Source organism: Pelodiscus sinensis, chromosome 8 (genome assembly GCF_049634645.1).
Source record: "Pelodiscus sinensis isolate JC-2024 chromosome 8, ASM4963464v1, whole genome shotgun sequence".
Lineage (NCBI taxonomy): Eukaryota > Metazoa > Chordata > Testudines > Trionychidae > Pelodiscus > Pelodiscus sinensis.
The window spans coordinates 61,478,234-61,496,237 of record NC_134718.1 but is presented as its reverse complement, the minus strand read 5'-3'; the positions used below and the strand labels follow the sequence as shown (position 1 = coordinate 61,496,237).

Genomic DNA, 18,004 nt, shown 5'->3' with positions numbered 1-18,004 from the left:
TGGGTCCACCCCACCCCATGTCACCCTCCCAGCCTGCTGTGCTCAGCTTCTCCGCAGCAATGGGAAGGGGAGCACCCTGAGACCAGGGCACTCTGCTTCCCACCACCATGGAGAAGCCAAATGCAGTGGCTTGGGAGGGCAGCATAGTAGGATGGAGCAAGCTGCCGGGCTGCACCAGCTCCTGCCGCCTGCCTGGTGAGTGGAAAGGACCCGTGCTGTCCTCCCACACCAGGCCTCCATAATCCCAAGTCCCTCCCATCCATAGGACAGTTGGATCCACTGCTGTGGAGCCCCCAAAAATGTGGGGTCTGGGATGACCTCCTTGATTCATCCCATGACTCTGACCACAGCATTTACCAGTGCGGTAATTAAACATTTTAGTGCCCAGACAGCAAACACATTTGCATCTCCTACCATTTTTTTCATCATTTTTCCACCCGTTTTCCACATGCACTGCTTTACTTCCTTGGCATTTGCCTGAGTCACCCTTCTCTGGTCACACCTGTGGCATTTACCACAGATAGATCATATCATATGTTTGATCATACCATATATTAGCGACTCTAATTTTGAAGTGAATAAAACTATGTTGTCTCTATAGATCCATTTTCAATTATATATAGCAGTATAGCAATCTATATTTATATATACACATAAGTGCACAATTGTGCATATATTTCCTTAAGGACTGGATCCTGCTCAGCCCTATTTCCAAGGTACACCAATTGAAGTCAGACTGGATACAACTGATGCAGCTTTTGTTGACGTTATTCATACTGATTCAGCTCCTACAATTCCATACCTGGGTAAGTTTGCAGCTGTTGTGTATTGTTATTATTAATTTGTCCTGTGGTACAATCATAGAATCATAGAATACTAGGACTGGAAGGGACCTCGAGAGGTCATCAAGTCCAGTCCCCTGCCCTCATAGCAGGACCAAATACTGTCTAGACCATCCCTGATAGACATTTATCTAACCTACTCTTAAATATCTCCAGAGATGGGGATTCCACAACCTCCCTGGGCAATTTATTCCAGTGTTTAACTACCCTGACAGTTAGGAAGTTTTTCCTAATGTCCAACCTAACCCTCCCTTGCTGCAGTTTAAGCCCATTGCTTCTTGTTCTATCCTCAGAGGCCAAGATGAACAAGTTTTCTCCCTCCTCTTTATAACACCCTTTTAGATATCTGAAAACTGCTATCATGTCCCCCCTCAGTCTTCTCTTTTCTAAACTAAACAAACCCAATTCCTTCAGTCTTTCCTCATAGGTCATGTTCTCTAGACCTTTAATCATTCTCGTTGCTCTTCTCTGGACCCTCTCCAATTTCTCCACATCTTTCTTGAAATGCGGTGCCCAGAACTGGACACAATACTCCAACTGAGGCCTAACCAGCGCAGAGTAGAGCAGAAGAATGACTTCTCGTGTCTTGCTCACAACACACCTGTTAATGCATCCCAGAATCATGTTTGCTTTTTTTGCAACAGCATCACACTGCTGACTCATATTCAACTTGTGGTCCACGATAACCCCTAGATCCCTTTCTGCCATACTCCTTCCCAGACAGTCGCTTCCCATTCTGCATGTGTGAAACTTGATTGTTCCTTCCTAAGTGGAGCACTTGGCAATCTACAAGTCCGAGTCAAATTTTGACCCCATTGTGCTAGGTGTTGTACAAACACAGGAAAAATAACTAAAATAAAGTAAACTGCCAGAAACAAACAAACAAACCAAAAAGTCCTTGCCCCAAAGAGCCTACCATCTATAGCCATATAGTGGTATGTACAGCTGCTGCCAGGAAATACATGACAGAATTTAAATTGAAATTTGCTTATCTTTCTTACAAACATTGCAGGTTTTGGAATGAGCCAGGCAGTTGGACATCTTGATTTTTACCCAAATGGAGGCATACAAATGCCTGGATGCAAGAAGAATCCTATTTCACAGATTGTTGACATTGATGGCATCTGGGAAGGTAAATATGTTAAGCAGATGACGACTTCTGTTAAGAGTCAACATCAAACTGAATTAACCTAACACAGTAGCAGTCTTTGTATTTCAATTATTTTAGATATTATTTTTGTCTGCCAACCACTACTGCCACATACAACAGTGAAACTGATAGTACAGCTCTTATGTATAGTGGGGAACATGGTATAGTAGAGGGATCAAAGAAGGAGTTGCACAAGAACTCTGCTTTGTGAAAAATACGATGGCATCAAGGTTTGGAGCTTTCACCTCCAACCAGCTAGAGCGTCTGAACTGTCAAGCTGTGGGTATCAGAACAAGGTGAGGGCCAAGGAGCAATAACAGCCTGCTGCCTTTCCATGTCTGTTTGGGCTCCATGAGTCTGCAAAATCCCAGATCCCACCAGCCTTGTTTCTTCAAGGATTTTGGGTGACCCACTAGTCAAACTATTCAGCTTCATACCTAATGGAGCAACATTCACTTGACTTTACTGTAAATAGTACATCATGCTGCCAAATAACAGGAACAAACTTTTGTGTAATTGTTCCAGTGCTCTTTACACTGTTCCTTGGTAATGCCACAATAGAAACAAACATTCATTAATTGCTCTCTCTCATCTGCAACTGCTGCCAGTTAGCTAATCAGCTAAACAAACCCTACTCAAACTGTGCCAGAAAGTTTAGCTCCAGGACAGCATTATTCAGCTTTCTCTTACATACTAACCTGGCAGCTGCCCTGGCTGAGAATGGAACAACATTCACATCTATTTCTGCAATGGGATCTCTGGCTTGTGATCAATAGCTGCTAAATTCAAGTGTGTTCTGTTCTGTCGTTACCAGTTAGCAGTGTGAGTTGGCACTGGATCAATAAATTATTAGGCAGCATTTATTTGGCATGTGCAAAATAAGGAACAAATACAAATATGCCAAACTCTTTCCAACTATTATTGTTAAGAATCTGTATATAATGCCATAAATGTACATTGTATTTGACAGAACATAAACAAAGCACATACCTTGACCCCAAAAACTTGCAGTTTAAAATCCTGAAACTGCACTGGGATTAGCATGCACGAACCTTTATTCTTTGGGGAATTTCATTGATAAATCAGGATATACTGGAAAGATAACACCTCAGCTACAGCAAACACTTGCTTTCTCTCTCAAAAAAATCTGAAATTTTTTGTGGATTTTATTTCTAGCTCATCACCATGAACACCTTAAAATGTATGAGTCTATGAAGCTCTTTTTTGCAATTACTGGCCTATTTATGTAGTCTTTACTCAGAAATTCTGGCATGTGTCAGCACTGCAGGATGAAGCTCTCTATTAATAATGTTACACAAAACCCCTTTCACTTAATTGCCACTTTTACCCAGGATTTAGGAAATTGGAGTGCAAAATAATATATATAAAATAATATGCCCCTCCTCCTGAGGTGACCTCTGTCTGTGTAAATCAGCATTGCTGCAGGAAAATCAGTGTTAAAGAGGACATAATACTTAACACACTGCATTTTATTTCCTTTCATATAATGAGAAGATGAGCTGTTTTCTACAGGGGCCCTTTTTTCATACTGGTGAGAATTAATGAAGTTCATACACAATAGGGGGCTACTCATGTAAGCATTCACCAGCATGTACAAGGCTTCCACAATCCACCCCTGCATTTGGTACCCATCTGCATTTTACACATTCTGTACTTTGGGCAGTTCACCAAAGGTAAATAGTCACTGAAGAAATAAGACTCAAACTGCAACTCAGGTGCTGCCCAGAATTGTGACAATGTAACGAGGAATTTATTAATCATGCAAATGACATGATGAGTCCAATACCACAATTCTATCCTGCATAGTTTACAGAAAAGAAAAATGAACCAGAAGCTTTGTAGTATGATATTTAATAAGAGCTTCTTTCCACAGGAACTCGTGACTTTGTTGCTTGTAATCATTTGCGAAGCTACAAGTACTATTCTGACAGCATCGTCTTCCCTGATGGTTTTCTAGGATACATCTGTGCTTCATATGACATTTTTGAGACAAAAGTAAGTCATTCTCACATCTTAGGTCAATTACAAAATGAGTAGCTCTTGTCTGTATATCTGCATGCAGTAGAAATAGAGCCTTGCTAGCCTACACCACTTTGCGCTGCGTGAGTCTAGGCATAAGGGGCATGAAGGGGTGTGCTGGGGAACTGGGGAAGAGGGGTGGGGGTTGAGGCACGGAAAGGGTAAGGGGGAGCAGAGTTACACCTGCCTCATCAGTGGTCTAAGTTTCCTGGGAGAATTCATGCCAGTGGCATAAATCAGAGGTGCTCCTGAAACCTCTTACCTTGCTGTGTCAAAGAGGGTCTCAGACTGGGGGAAGAATCTGCCCCAGTAATTATTTATTGGGCACATCCAAGGAGAAGGGAACAAGCCCCTGTATTTTAGCATTTTGCCTTTCAAATAATTTTGAAATGAAATAATTTACCTTTAAGGTTCAGTAAATGCTCAGCGCATTCCCTGATGAACTCTTGGCCTCAAGGAACAAATACAGATGGAATGTAGCCTAAAGCTCTGTCCCATAATTCTGTATATGACCCAGCTCTGTTAGCCAGCCCTGTAGCAGGCTCGTCAGCTTTGCTATGTGGCCCAGCTACCAATAGAAGGGACCAGAGCTCCACACGCAAGGGGAAAATAACAATACCTAAACCTTTGCATCACCAAAGCACTTTGCAGCCACACCTGAGCCAGGAAGAGCCTGAGCTCTGTCTCCTACCCCCATTCTAAAGCACTGAGTTTCAGAGGGAACATAGAGAAATGTAGATGCCTCCTCCTAGCACAGTGTTTCTTAAACTTTTTAAGACCAAGGAACACCAAACAATTTTTTTTTAACAAGGAACACCAAGGATTTTTGTTGAGGGGGAAAAAAAGGTTCGGGGGGGGGGGAAGGGTTGGGGGAAAATTTATTGAGGGAAAAAAAGGGTTGGGGGAAAGTTATTAAGAAAAAAAAAAGTTGCCTGTCTCTTTAAGGGCACCCATTTTGAATTCTGTTTTTCTCCACGACACACTTCCGACTGCCTCGCAGCACACCGACATGGTGCGGAACACAATTTAAGAAACACTGTCCTAGCAAGCAACAATCAAATGATGAAGTATAAAGGAGACATCCATGCCTCCAAAGCCGTGAGGTGCCAGACAGGGCTCTTCCTCTTGCTGCCCTCTCTAGGGAGGGTCATTTCAAATTGAGAGTTTTTTAGAGTTGTCCCATAGACATGGTTCAGCACCATATTTCTGCACAGCTCATGACTACACAAGGCTATTTACCAGAAGGGCTAGAGTGAACTGCATGGCATCAGCTGGATAGTACTGAGGGTTGACATTCAAATGGTGGGGAGGGGTAGAGGGACTGTGAGGGGACAGAGAATGAAGCATTTTATAGGATTCTACCAGAGAGCTAGAGAAACAATTACATTTTTAGAGTTTCTGTGACCAAATAATTGTTTCCTGTCTCATTGGGATAGATCTTCATTAATGGGTACATGTATTTCAATTAGGAAAACTGCTTCCCATGCCCTCAAGGTGGATGCCCACAAATGGGTCACTATGCAGATAAATATAAGGACAAATTTACTTCTGGGATTAATAAACTTTATCTGAACACTGGAGAGGCCAAAAATTTTGCTCGTAAGTTCCTCTTTTTTAATTGTTTCTACTTATACATGAGTAACAACATAATTTAAAATATTTCCCTCTTGCTTTAAATTAATTTTAATAAATGAAGGATCATATGTAGCAGAGCTTTGTATTATCATGCTACTTCTCCTTCCACTGATACTGAAACGATGAGTCATCAAGTGAAATTAATAGAACAGGTTTAAAACAAAAGGAAGTATTTCATCACACAATCAACCTGTGGAACTCCTTGTCAGAGGCTATTGTGAAAACCAACACTATAACAAGCGTAATGGGGGAAAGCCAGAAAGTAATAAAAGACAGATATATTAGCCCTAGGCTGAACAACTCCCTGTTGCTATGGCAACCAAACAGCAGTTACTGGGTTAATTAAGACACCTGGAGTCAATTAAGAGGCACTTAGGTTAATTAAGGCACCTGGAAGAAATTTAGAAGAACCTGCTGGAACCAGTTGAGACATATTTGATTGGGACACCTGCAGCCAATCAAGGACTACTAGCTGGAATTGGTTAAAAGCCTCTCTGTTAGTCAGTTTAGTGGAATGCCAGGAGTAGGATGTGGTTTTGGAGATGAGGCACTGTAGAGATACTGGTAGACACTTGGGCTATGTCTACACTCACGGCTTCTTGCTTAAGTACAGCTGTTCTTCTGCAAGAATCTGCAGAGCGTCCACACTGCCTGCCTGCTCTTGCATAAGGAAATTTACAGTATGGTGTGGTAATAGAGAGCTTCTCGCACAAGCACTATGCTCTTTTTTTATCAGGTGTAAGCCCTCTTGCACAGGAGCTCTTGCGCAACAGGGCAGTGTGGACGCCAGGCAGGGATTTCTTGTGCAAGGGCTAAAATGGCCATCAGAGCTTTCTTGCACAAGAGAGCGTCCACATTGCCATGGGTGCTCTTGTGCAAAAGCACAGCTCGCACACGGCAGTGTGGATGTTTTCTTGTGTAAGACTTCTTGCACAAGAACCTTTGCGCAAGATGTTCTTGCACAAGAAGCCTTCAGTGTAGACATAGCCTAGGAGGGAACCATGCAGGTATTATGGGCTATAATAGTAAAGAAAAAGGAGGGACAAGGTAGAACCGGGAAGCAAGATCAAATCAGTATCTTAGATGCCTATATACAAATGCAAGAAGTACGGGTAAAAAGCAGGAAGAACTTGAAATGCTAATAAACACAACTATGATATTGTTGGTATCACAGAGACTTGGTGGGATAATATACATGATTGGAATAGTGGTATAAAAGGATACAGCTTGCTCAGGAAGGATAGGTGGGGGAAAGGGAGGAGGTGTTGCCTTATATAGTAAAAATGTATACACTTTGACTGAAGTGGAGATGGACATAGGAGACAGATGTACTGAGAGTCTCTGGGTTAGGCTAAAAAGGGTCAAAAACAAGGGTGATGTCATGCTAGGGACTTACTTCAGACCACATATCCAGGTGGAAGAAGTGGTTGAGGCTTTTTTTAAACAACTAATAAAATCTTCGAAAGTGCAGGATTAGGGGGACTTCAATTATCCAGACATATGTTGGGAAACTAACTGCATTGAAGACAACTTTTTATTTCAGAAGGTTGAAAAAGCTACTGGGGGAAAGCTGTTCTAGATTTGATTTTAACAAATAGGGAGGAACTGGTTGAGAATTTTAAAGTGGAAGGCAGCTTGGGTGAAACTGATCATGAAATCACAGAGTTCATGATTCTAAGGAATGGGAGAACAGTAAAACAGAGACAATGGATTTCAGGAAGGCAGATTTTGGTAAGCTCAGAGAGCTGGTAGGTAAGGTCCCATGGGAAGCAAGACTAAGGGGAAAAACAACTGAAGAGAGTTGGCAGTTTTTCAAAGGGACATTATTAAGGGCCCAAAATCAAGCTATTCTGCTGTGTAGGAAAGATAGATAGTATGGCAAAAGACCAGCTTGGCTTAACCAGGATATCTTGCATGATCTACAAATAAAAAAGGCATCATATAAAAAGTGGAAACTAGGACAAATTACAAAGGATGAATATAAGCAAACAATACAGGTATGTAGGGGCAAGATTAGAACAGCAAAGGCACAAAATGAACTCAAACTAGCTGCAGACATAAAGGGAAACAAGAAGACATTTTATAAATATATTAGAAGCAAGAGGAAGACCCACTGCTCAGGGTAGGTCCACTGCTCAGTGAGGAGGGAGAAACAGTAACAGGAAACTTGAAAATGGCAGAGGTGCTTAATGACTTCTTTGTTTTGGTCTTCATCAGGAAGTCTTATGATGAAGGAATGCTAACATAGTGAATACTAGTGGGAAAGAGGGTAGATTTAAAAGATAAAATTAAAAAGAACAAGTTAAAAATCACTTAGAAAAGTTAGATGTCTGCAAATCACCAGAGCCTGATGAAATGTATCCTAGAATACTCAAAGAGCTGATAGAGGAGGTATCTGAGCCTTTAGCTATCATCTTTGAAAAATCATGGAAGACAGGAGAGATTCCAGAAGACTGGAAAAGGGCAAATATAGTGCCCATTTATAAAAAGGGAGATAAGAACAACCCAGGAAACTACAGACCAGTCAATTTAACTTCTGTGCCAGAAAAGATAATGGAGCAAGTAATTAAGGAATTCATCTGCAAGCACCTGGAAGATAAGGTGATAGGTAACAGCCAGCATGGATTTGTAAAGAACAAATCATGTCAAACCAATCTGATAGCTTTCATCTCATTTCTACTGTGTAGGTTGGAGGTATGAAGTATCTGTGACAATATCTGGAAAGAGTAAAGTAAGCGGGTATGCAAATATCGCCCTGTATGGAACAGGAGGAAACACAAGGCAATATCAAATTGCTAAGTAAGTTCAGTATTATAATGGAAAATTAGTTTCTCTGCTATTAGAAAATTTAATCTTTTTAATTAATGCTTCTTTCTAAACTATAGGCGAAATTCTGCTTTCACATATGGGGTGTAAATCCATATTAACTGTATTGACTCTGGATTTATGTCAGAAGACGACTTTGAATTTAGTCATAACTGTGAGGCTACAAGAACCTGAATTTAGTTCAGGGGTAGACAATTTGCTAGGGTTAGTCCCTGATGGGCCGACAAATGCTTTATTTATCTACATATCCACAGATACAGCCATCCACAGCTCCTGTTGGCTATATTTAACCATTCCCAGCCAATGGCTGCAGGACCATGCTACTTCCCACAAATCCCATTGGCCAGGAATGGTCAACTATGGCCAAAATCTGCAAGAAGCTATACCTGCAGATGCACAGGTAAATAAAGCTTCTGGAGACCACCAAGTGTTAAGCGAGGCGAATCGCGTCCAGTCCATAGGGCACTTATTGGCTATGCTTGGGCTAGTTTGTGATCTGTTATGCCATGTAACTTAACTGAATTAAAAAATGATACTATGGATTTACACTAGTGCAATAGTGATCCTTTTCCTTTTGGATGTTTGTAAAAATGTTGCGTCCTTTATTATAGGCTGTGCTACCAGTGCTGCTTATAATTAAGATTGTCCAACATTTTCTTTCACAAAACCCTATTTTCATGTGCTCATAACTTTGCAAAACTTTAATCATTTATGCAGAAATGTTCAATGTCAGGAATTCTGCCTTACACAGACAGAGAGGCAGACATAAAAGTTCAGCAAAGTGATAGATAAGTTTCTGAGAGAGAGACTGGGGTAAACACAGCATTTTCTTATAACTATTTCACTAAGAAGTTGTACTGCCTCCATGCTTTAGAGCAGGAACTTTAAACTTACTAGTGAGCTCTTCCTGGTGTCAAGAATGTGCCTTTTGCCATCTCAGTAAATATTCATCCACATTTGTTAAGTGCTGAGCCTATGAACAATCTCAGCTTGACATGCTTAGTAAAGAGCTGATATTAGAGTCTGACATTTAAAGTTTCTGAAGAGTCCATCTGCATTGAATATACTCCAGTGCCTCGCAGTGCCTCGCAGCTGCTATCTGCAACCAGACTGTGCATGGACCATCCCAACAAAGTTATCCCATGGCAGCAGGGGCTTAGCAAGACTTTACCTGCAGAGGTTTCTCTAGGCAGTCAGGGGCCGCTATGGTACCAGGCACAGGAATTGAGAGTAGGATCACTGTACCTGTTGTACCCTCAATGCTCTCCCATGCCTGGCAGTGAGGTGGATATGACCTGATGGGAATGCAGAGATGTGAGGAAGTGCAAGGAACTAAGAGATAACAGAACTAGTGGAGAGAGATGGTTGTTGGGGCCAAAATACAGGAGCTGGGGGTGCAGAGAGAAACAAAAGGGGAGGGAGCAGGAGCCAGAGAGTGGAGTTTGGGTGTGGTAGGGCAGGAGCAGAGGAAGATGTATAATATGTGACCAAGTAAGTTAGAGGTAATATGCAACTGTGTAATTTGAGACTGTGTCATAATGCATATACACACAAAGGCCTGGTATTTTTGAACTTATGAGAGCTTGACTTTAACAATGAATTTTTAATTTTTTTAATGTAATTATCTATACACTAAGGCTACGTCTACATTGGCCCCTTTTCTGGAAGGGGCATGGTAATTTTTGAAATTGCAATAGGGAAATGCGCGGGAAATGCAATAGGGAAAAGTACTTCAAAGTAGGAATAAGATCCTCCGGAAAAGGGCGCTTTTTCCGGGGGATCGGGGCCAGTGTAGATGCTCTTTTCCGGCTTTTCTAAAAGCCGGAAAAAAGCGGCGGACATTTTTATTTAAATGCCGCGGGAGATTTAAATATCCCCCGCGCATTTCCCTATTGCGATTTCAAAAATTACCATGCCCCTTCCGGAAAAGGGGCCAATGTAGACGAGCCCTTGGGGTATGTCTAGACTACATGGCTCCATTAATGGAGCCATGTAGATGAGTTTACTAAACATAGGAAAATGAAGCAGCGATTTAAATAATCGCCGCTTCAATTACATCAAAATGCCCGCCGCACTGTGCCGATCAGCTGTTTGGCGGCACAGCACAGTAGTCTGGACGCGCCATGGTCGACAAGGGAAGATTTGTTGACCGCTTCGGTAAACCTCATTTCACAAGGCATAATGGAGTGGTCGACAAGGGAAGCCCTTGTCGACCATGGTGCGTCCAGACTACTGTGCTGTGCCGCCAAACAGCTGATCGGCACAGCGCGATGGCCATTTTGATGTAAATGAAGCAGTGATTATTTAAATCGCCGTTTCATTTTCCTATCTCCAGTAAACTCATCTACATGGCTCCATCAACGGAGCCATGTAGTCTAGACATACCCTTATATGTACGCTGCTAAAGGATTTAGCATTAGCAAGCTGAGCTTTTTCAAAGAGCCTAAATTCCCTATCGAAGTTGAAGTTACCCAAATCCCCTGGAAATTCAGTGGGAACTAAGTGCTTTGCTCCCTTAGGATCTTTTAAAAATCCCAGCTGTAAAGTACAGTGAATAAAGCTATGCACTGCAAAGCACTGCCATTTTCTGCTGAAACTGAAGTTTCTTTTCATTTTCTGTGTTAACAATCCTGCTCATTTTTTTAAGCTGGCAATGCAAATATGTTAGTGCTGGATTATTATTTATATAACATGCTTAGTAATATATTATGCTGTCATGGAAATATGGAGGGAAAGCATCTTTAATGGGAAGATGATTTTCATTATAAATTATATTCAACTAGATTGGCTTTAGATTCCCAAGGGATGCTAACAAAAGGCACAGGTTTGATGCAAAACACCTACCCAATGAATTCTGCTTGATGGGCAACCCACACATACACTTTGTCAATATGTGTCTCTCCTTATATCCTTTCCCCATGCCCACTCCCATGCATTCACTGTGCCAGGAGCTGTAAATCCATTCTCAAAACCCATTTCTTTAATGAATCCTTTGTGCAAGTAAAGGGAGCTGCTACAGATTTTTGTCTCTAAACATGAGAGCAGAAATTATCCCTTGGTCTCTAGTGGGAGAATTGGCCTGGTGAGCAAAGAGCAGTCAGAGAAGAGATTCACAGCACAGACTACCCTAGAATCCTAATCCCAAAGCTCTTTGGGGCAGCCTTGTCTTCTCCGCCTATCATTTTCCAACAATACATGAAGGCTGCATCTAGATTGGCATGATTTTCTGGAAATGCTTTTAACGGAAAAGTTTTCCGTTAAAAGCATTTTCGGAATAGAGCGTCTAGATTGGCACAGACGCTTTTCTGCAAAAGCACTTTTTGAGGAAAAGCATCAGTGCCAATCCAGACGCGCTTTTCCGCAAAAAAGCCCTGATCGCCATTTTCGTGATCGGGGCTTTTTTGCAGAAAACAAATCTGAGCTGTCTACACTGGCCCTTTTGCATAAAAGCTTTGTGCAAAAGGGACTTTTGCCTGAACGAGAGCAGAATAGTATTTCCGCAAGAAGCACTGATTTCTTACAGTAGGAAGTCAGTGCTTTTGTGGAAATTCAAGTGGCCAGTGGAGACAGCTGGCAAGTTTTTCCGGAAAAGTGGCTGATTTTCCAGAAAAATTGGCCAGTCTAGACACAGCCGGAGTGTTTTGTCATTCAAGTAGATTTTTTTTTGTTCTTGCTAGACTCTCCCCTTTTCCTAAGGCTTTCTCTGCATTACCAATCCAACCATGTCAGAGGCTCAGTGAAAATACAAGTGTCTCCTGACTTTGAGTTTACATGCCTACATTTTGTAGCAGATATGTGGCCATGCCTATTGCCTGAAACTGAATTAAAGTTATAAAGCAGGTCTAATATATGTGCAAAACATGGCCAAGACCCTCCCTACACTACCAAATGAAACCATGCTGAAGCCAAGCCTTGGAGCAGTATGTCATAACTGGAATCATTAGACCACTATATTTTAATATAGGTGAGGCACTGTAGAACATAAGTGTACCAGGTAAATATCTCTTTGGTCAGCAGGTAATGCATTTGGATGAACATTGATTTCACATGGGGACAGGACAATTTTATACATTTTTATGTAACATGAACATTTATATTACATGCAGGTAAGTTGGAAAATAAGATCCTTGCTGTTTCACAAGCTGAAGATCAAGTTCACGATCAACATGCTACTATAGCTACTCAAACACTTGCACTGTATTGGTCATTAATATTAAACTTCATCTGTTTATACCTTTTCTTGAAGGGGATCCCTCAAACCAGGTGATAAACATACCAGCTTCATTGACGCTGAAATTAATGTTGGGACGATTAGTAAAGTTAAATTTCTTTGGAACAACCATATCCTAAACCCAACCCTACCCACACTGGGAGCAGCAAAGGTCACAGTACAAGCTGGAGAAACTAGAAATGTGTATGTATATTTATTGTGAAAATCTAAAATTATTTAGTTGATACAAGGTGAGTATGACATATGAGGGTAACAATGACTGCACAAGAATAAGTATTTAGAGCATTAAACTAAAAACAAGAGGGAAAGTTTTAATTTCCTTTCCCACAAGATAGCAATTTAGCTTACTGGTACATTAAATATTTGTCAGATATTGTCAAGAAATAATTATAAACACTTCAGTGTTTGGCTTCAACAAGAACAAAGTTTTTATATAAGCCTCTGTGCTTTGGGTAGGAAAGATTGATTAACTGTGGTCAGGGGTGGCCTATGGCTATAGGTGGACTCGGCCCCTGCCCGGGGTGCCCGATGATGATGTCACGGAGGTGGTCGGGGCGCCTGCCGATTACGTCAGTCCATTGATGGCCCTGCAGGCGGGGGCACCGATTGCACATTCCGCCTGGGGCGCCAGCTGCCACAGCCAGTCTCAGGCCACTCCTGACCGTGGTTTAGGTAATCAGCATAGAATCATAGAATCATAGGACTGGAAGGGACCTCAAGAGGTCATCGAGTCCAGCCCCCCGCCCTCAAGGCAGGACCAAGCTCCACCTACACCATCCCTGACAGATGTCTATCTAACCTGTTCTTAAATATCTCCAGAGAGGGAGATTCCACCACCTCCCTTGGCAATTTATTCCAATATTTGACCACCCTGACAGTTAGGAATTTTTTCCTAATGTCCAATCTAAACCTCCCCTGCTGCACTTTAAGCCCATTACTCCTTGTCCTGTCCTCAGAAACCAAGAGGAACAAATTTTCTCCTTCCTCCTTGTGACACCCTTTTAGATATTTGAAAACCGCTATCATGTCCCCTCTTAATCTTCTTTTTTCCAAACTAAACAAGCCCAGTTCATGAAGCCTGGCTTCATAGGTCATGTTCTCTAGACCTTTAATCATTCTTGTTGCTCTTCTCTGTACCCTTTCCAGTTTCTCCACATCTTTCTTGAAATGTGGCACCCAGAACTGGACACAGTACTCCAGCTGAGGCCTAACTAGCTCTTTGCTAAGTTCACAGGTATCAGGCTATTGGGTACTGCAAGTTTTATACTGAGATGGCCACCAGTGGGGGTCTGATCCATTAGCCATTGAAGACTTTGGGAGTCTTTCCACTGATTTTAATGGGTGTTGGATCAGAATCTGGGGCTATGTCTACACTGCAATGCTATTTCAGGATACTGGAGTATCCCAAAATAGTTATCCTACATCTTCACAGCAAGCCTGTTATTTTAGGCTCGCTATCCAATGTCCCTGTAAACCTCATTCTGTGAGGAGTAAGGGATGTTTCGGAATAGTGCTTTATTTTGAAATTTGGTGCTGCATAGACAGCACCAAATGACAAAATAAGCTATTTTGAAATAGCATCAAAATAAGATATGCAATTTGCATAGCTCAGTTCTCACAGACCTACTAGTAGTTATGATTTATGTTTTAAAGGCCTGATCCAAAGCCCAGGAAACTTCACTGAAAGATTCCCAGTGACTTCAATTGGTTTTGGATCAAGCCCCACATCTGTAGACTGGAAAAACAATGTACTGCATGACAGTTACTAACTGGAAGATACTTGTTACTTTTTTTAAAACAGCATATTTCAATCAGTTATCCACAAATGGTTTTTTTTTAACCTTTCCTGTCCTCCTGAATGAAGACACAATGAAGGGGGAGGTACATTAAATGGGTCATGGATATAATTAAGATCACATAGCTGAAGCCCATTCACTTGAAATAGATATGTGGGAAGAGATTCATTTGGAATAGAAATGAGGAAATCTCAAGCTGACAAAAATGTCCACAGCATCATAAAGTATGGTAAAGCAGAGTGTACAAGTCCACTTCTGGTTTTTACATTTAACAGATCAACATGTTGATGGATGCTAATCCCATAAATGTACCCATCAGCTATTCTATATACTCATGTCCTGGCATCTCTCTAGTGCTGATGACATGCAAATTCAACAAGAAAGGTATAAAACTGAAGGAAAGAGGCTCACCAATCATGGTGAATAGTTTGGTGTTTTAGTAGGAAATGATATTTCACAGCTAGCAATCCAAAGCATTTGCATGTTCTTTTGTGCCAATGTAACAATATTCTACCACAGCTTTGTCAAAAAATAAATTAGGTTGGCTTATTCTATTGCAAAATCACTGGCACAGTTACAAAAAATAAATCTAGACAATTAAAAGACCTTACATACTTTGTTTTTCTCCACAGGTTTAATTTTTGTAGCAGTGAAACTGTGCGAGAGAATGTTCTGCTAACTCTTACATCTTGCTAACAACATACAAAGATGTCAGCTCTGTATGTTAATATTAATAAAAGTTAATCATACATAACAGCCTCAATGGCTAGATGTAATGTTTTATCGTCATTATTTGTACTGTGTGAGAAACCAAAAGGTGCTAGCTACTATCCAAATGTACAAGAAGAAATGGTCCCTATGTGGAAGGGCTTACAATGTTCAAAGAGGCAAACATATGGGGTGAAGGGTACAAGTTTATGATATATAAGCACAGAGATCAGGGAGTTTATTAACTGTTAAGGAAGTGAATTAGTTCTTTCAAATCAGAAGACATACTGAAGTAAATCCTAACCTCAGTTACTCCTATGAAACCCTATTAAAGTAGAAGTCAGACAGAAGCAAGTGAACATGGACAGACTGTAGATGAAGAAGCAAAGGAAAAGGATGTTTGTGAAAACATAATTTTTAATTACTCTTATGATCCTGCTTGCTATGGGCAGTCACATAGGTTCCAATACTTACTTGGTTTATGCAGGCAGGGACTTAAGTAGTATGAGTGTTGGGGGGAGTCTAAAAACCCAGGGCCCTTCCACAGAACACTCTATTCACTTGCCTACTGAGCATGTGACCTCCCCAAGATAACAGGAAGAGAGATATGTACATGTGAGACATCCATAGCACATGCAGCAGCAGAGTGGCTGCCACTCCGTCTATAATCAATCACCAGTAGCCATAGCTTGGTTACATGAACACTGTAATCTGCAGCTTGATGCAGCTTGCATCCTCTTGGTATTGCAGCACCTGCTCCTTTTTAATTACAAAGGGACTATCTTCCTTCAGCGACTCCTCCTGCAGTACCTTCTACTGGGTTATTAACTTCCTAACATAGAGGGAGATTTTCTCCTTTGTTTTTCATTCCTCATGGCCTGATATAAGCAGATACTTGCCTACACTTTTGTTTTGACAGTGGTGATATTCTCAGCATTATCCTCTGCCATAGCCATCCAGCAGACCATATAATTTTAACAAGTACCTAACAGAATCAGGACATTAACATTGACAATAGGATAATAAAAAGTCCTTCTTCAATAATGAACTGGAGTAGCTTTTACCTTGTTTTAGCAGAACAAAACTGAAAGCAGAACAAAAATACTTTACAAAGCTGTTACATAAAGTGCATTGTTAAATGAACAACAAATTACTCTCCTTTTTGCTTGCTTTTAAAGCTAATGGTGCTATTTATTCCTGACCTTTTGAAATATTAAGATTTTTAAAATGACAACATAAAAAGAATTCTTGTTTGAAAACGCAAGTGACTTTAAACCACATGTTATTACTTCTAAGTATAGCATGTGCATGCATCATTCATTTCAGTGTCCCATTTATAGCTAATTGGTATATATTTCAGTTGACATATATTGTTCTCTTGCAAACGTGTCAAATTCTGTAATGATGTCAGTGACAAAAGCATAGTGCTTGAGATATATAAATTACGCTCTTTACCATATAATCACTCTTATCTATTAGAAATGCTGTTTGTGACAACTTATGTTCAAAATACATACTGGATTGATTTTTTTAAACTTTAATATCACACTGTTCATGGCAAATCTTTGACTGAATCTTTAAATGCAGAAATGTTTTGGGTATACTGGCATCATTTCAGCAAAGTATTTTACTGCATTTTAAAAAGTGACTTTGTTCAGCAAAAGAAGAGAAATACAACTTGGACCTCCAAATATCTCTTTTGTTATCAACATAAGAAAACACACGGTTGTGTGTGGGGAGTTATTTGATGACTAACACCTTACACTGTAGTTTACCTTTTATAATCTCTGCTAGAAATTACTATTATTTTGTTGGTGTGCAGTATTATCATTAGAATTTCAAATATTGGAGACAAAACAGCTTATGTATTTTCATTACATTTTAGATTGTCCTTGTCCTGGGCTATGCAGTCTCTCTCACATATACAATAGTGCTGTATTTTCAGCTGTCAGGTTTTTTTTTTTAAATATTGGACTAGAGTAAGCCTCATGGCATATACTGTATTCTGTAAATGAAGGAATGTGTCTTCTGCTCTGTAATACTAAAGAGGGGCTATTCCTTTGGGAAGCAGGAGCAGTGTTAAGCCAAGATTCTAGTAAAAAGAAGTTCTCTGGCATTCATTAAATCTGTCCTTTTCTTTGTGTTGTGATGGGCTCACTTTCAGAAGGGAGCAGAAGAAAGAACAATCTCTAAATCAATCCACCCAGGTTTATAAACCGTCAGCACCAGCGTGGGAATATGAACACAGAGGCCATAATTCAGCAAAGCACTTATGAATGTGCTTAATTGCCATTGAAATTAATTAAATATAAGCATCTGCTTGAAGTTAAACATGTTTAAAGTGATTTTCTGAAGTCGGGGCTTTATAATTAGAAAGTGGTGAGCCACATTGTTAGCACGGGGAAATTAAAATCAGGGATTGTGATGTTAACAAAGTGGAATCTGACCAGCCTGTCCTGCGCTGAAGGTGCCGACCTGTTCCTTTGAGCAGGGTTTATCACTTGTGGTTAACCATTCAGGTTACCCCTTCCACCAAATACCAAGGAGAGGAGCTTATGGGATAAACCAAGGAAGTATGTATTAGAGATTGAGTACAATGCTAGAGAGAAAATGAGGGGGAGGGAGAGTAGAAGCAGAAACACAACAATGAATAACATGAAAGAAACTGTGATACAGTGACTTATCACAGGGGTATGAAGCCCAGGCCCCAACTAAGAAATCTCAGCCTGTGAATAACAGGTAAGTAAACTCCAATACAAAGTTTACCTGATCTGAT

General features: G+C 40.7%; 1 protein-coding gene across 2 annotated transcripts in view; it reads left to right on the top strand.

Annotated features, from left to right (window-relative positions):
* PNLIP (pancreatic lipase) overlaps window positions 1-15,303 on the top strand; it is a 32,415-nt gene extending 17,112 nt beyond the window's left edge. For both annotated transcript variants that reach the window (XM_025183582.2, XM_025183583.2), the window contains exons 7-13: window positions 687-806; window positions 1,855-1,974; window positions 3,887-4,008; window positions 5,502-5,631; window positions 8,355-8,466; window positions 12,740-12,907; window positions 15,153-15,303. In XM_025183582.2, coding sequence (XP_025039367.2) covers window positions 687-806; window positions 1,855-1,974; window positions 3,887-4,008; window positions 5,502-5,631; window positions 8,355-8,466; window positions 12,740-12,907; window positions 15,153-15,216 — 836 coding nt within the window. In that variant the 3' untranslated portion in view covers window positions 15,217-15,303. The remainder of the gene's footprint in view (window positions 1-686; window positions 807-1,854; window positions 1,975-3,886; window positions 4,009-5,501; window positions 5,632-8,354; window positions 8,467-12,739; window positions 12,908-15,152) is intronic.
* The last annotated feature ends 2,701 nt before the right edge of the window (window positions 15,304-18,004 follow it).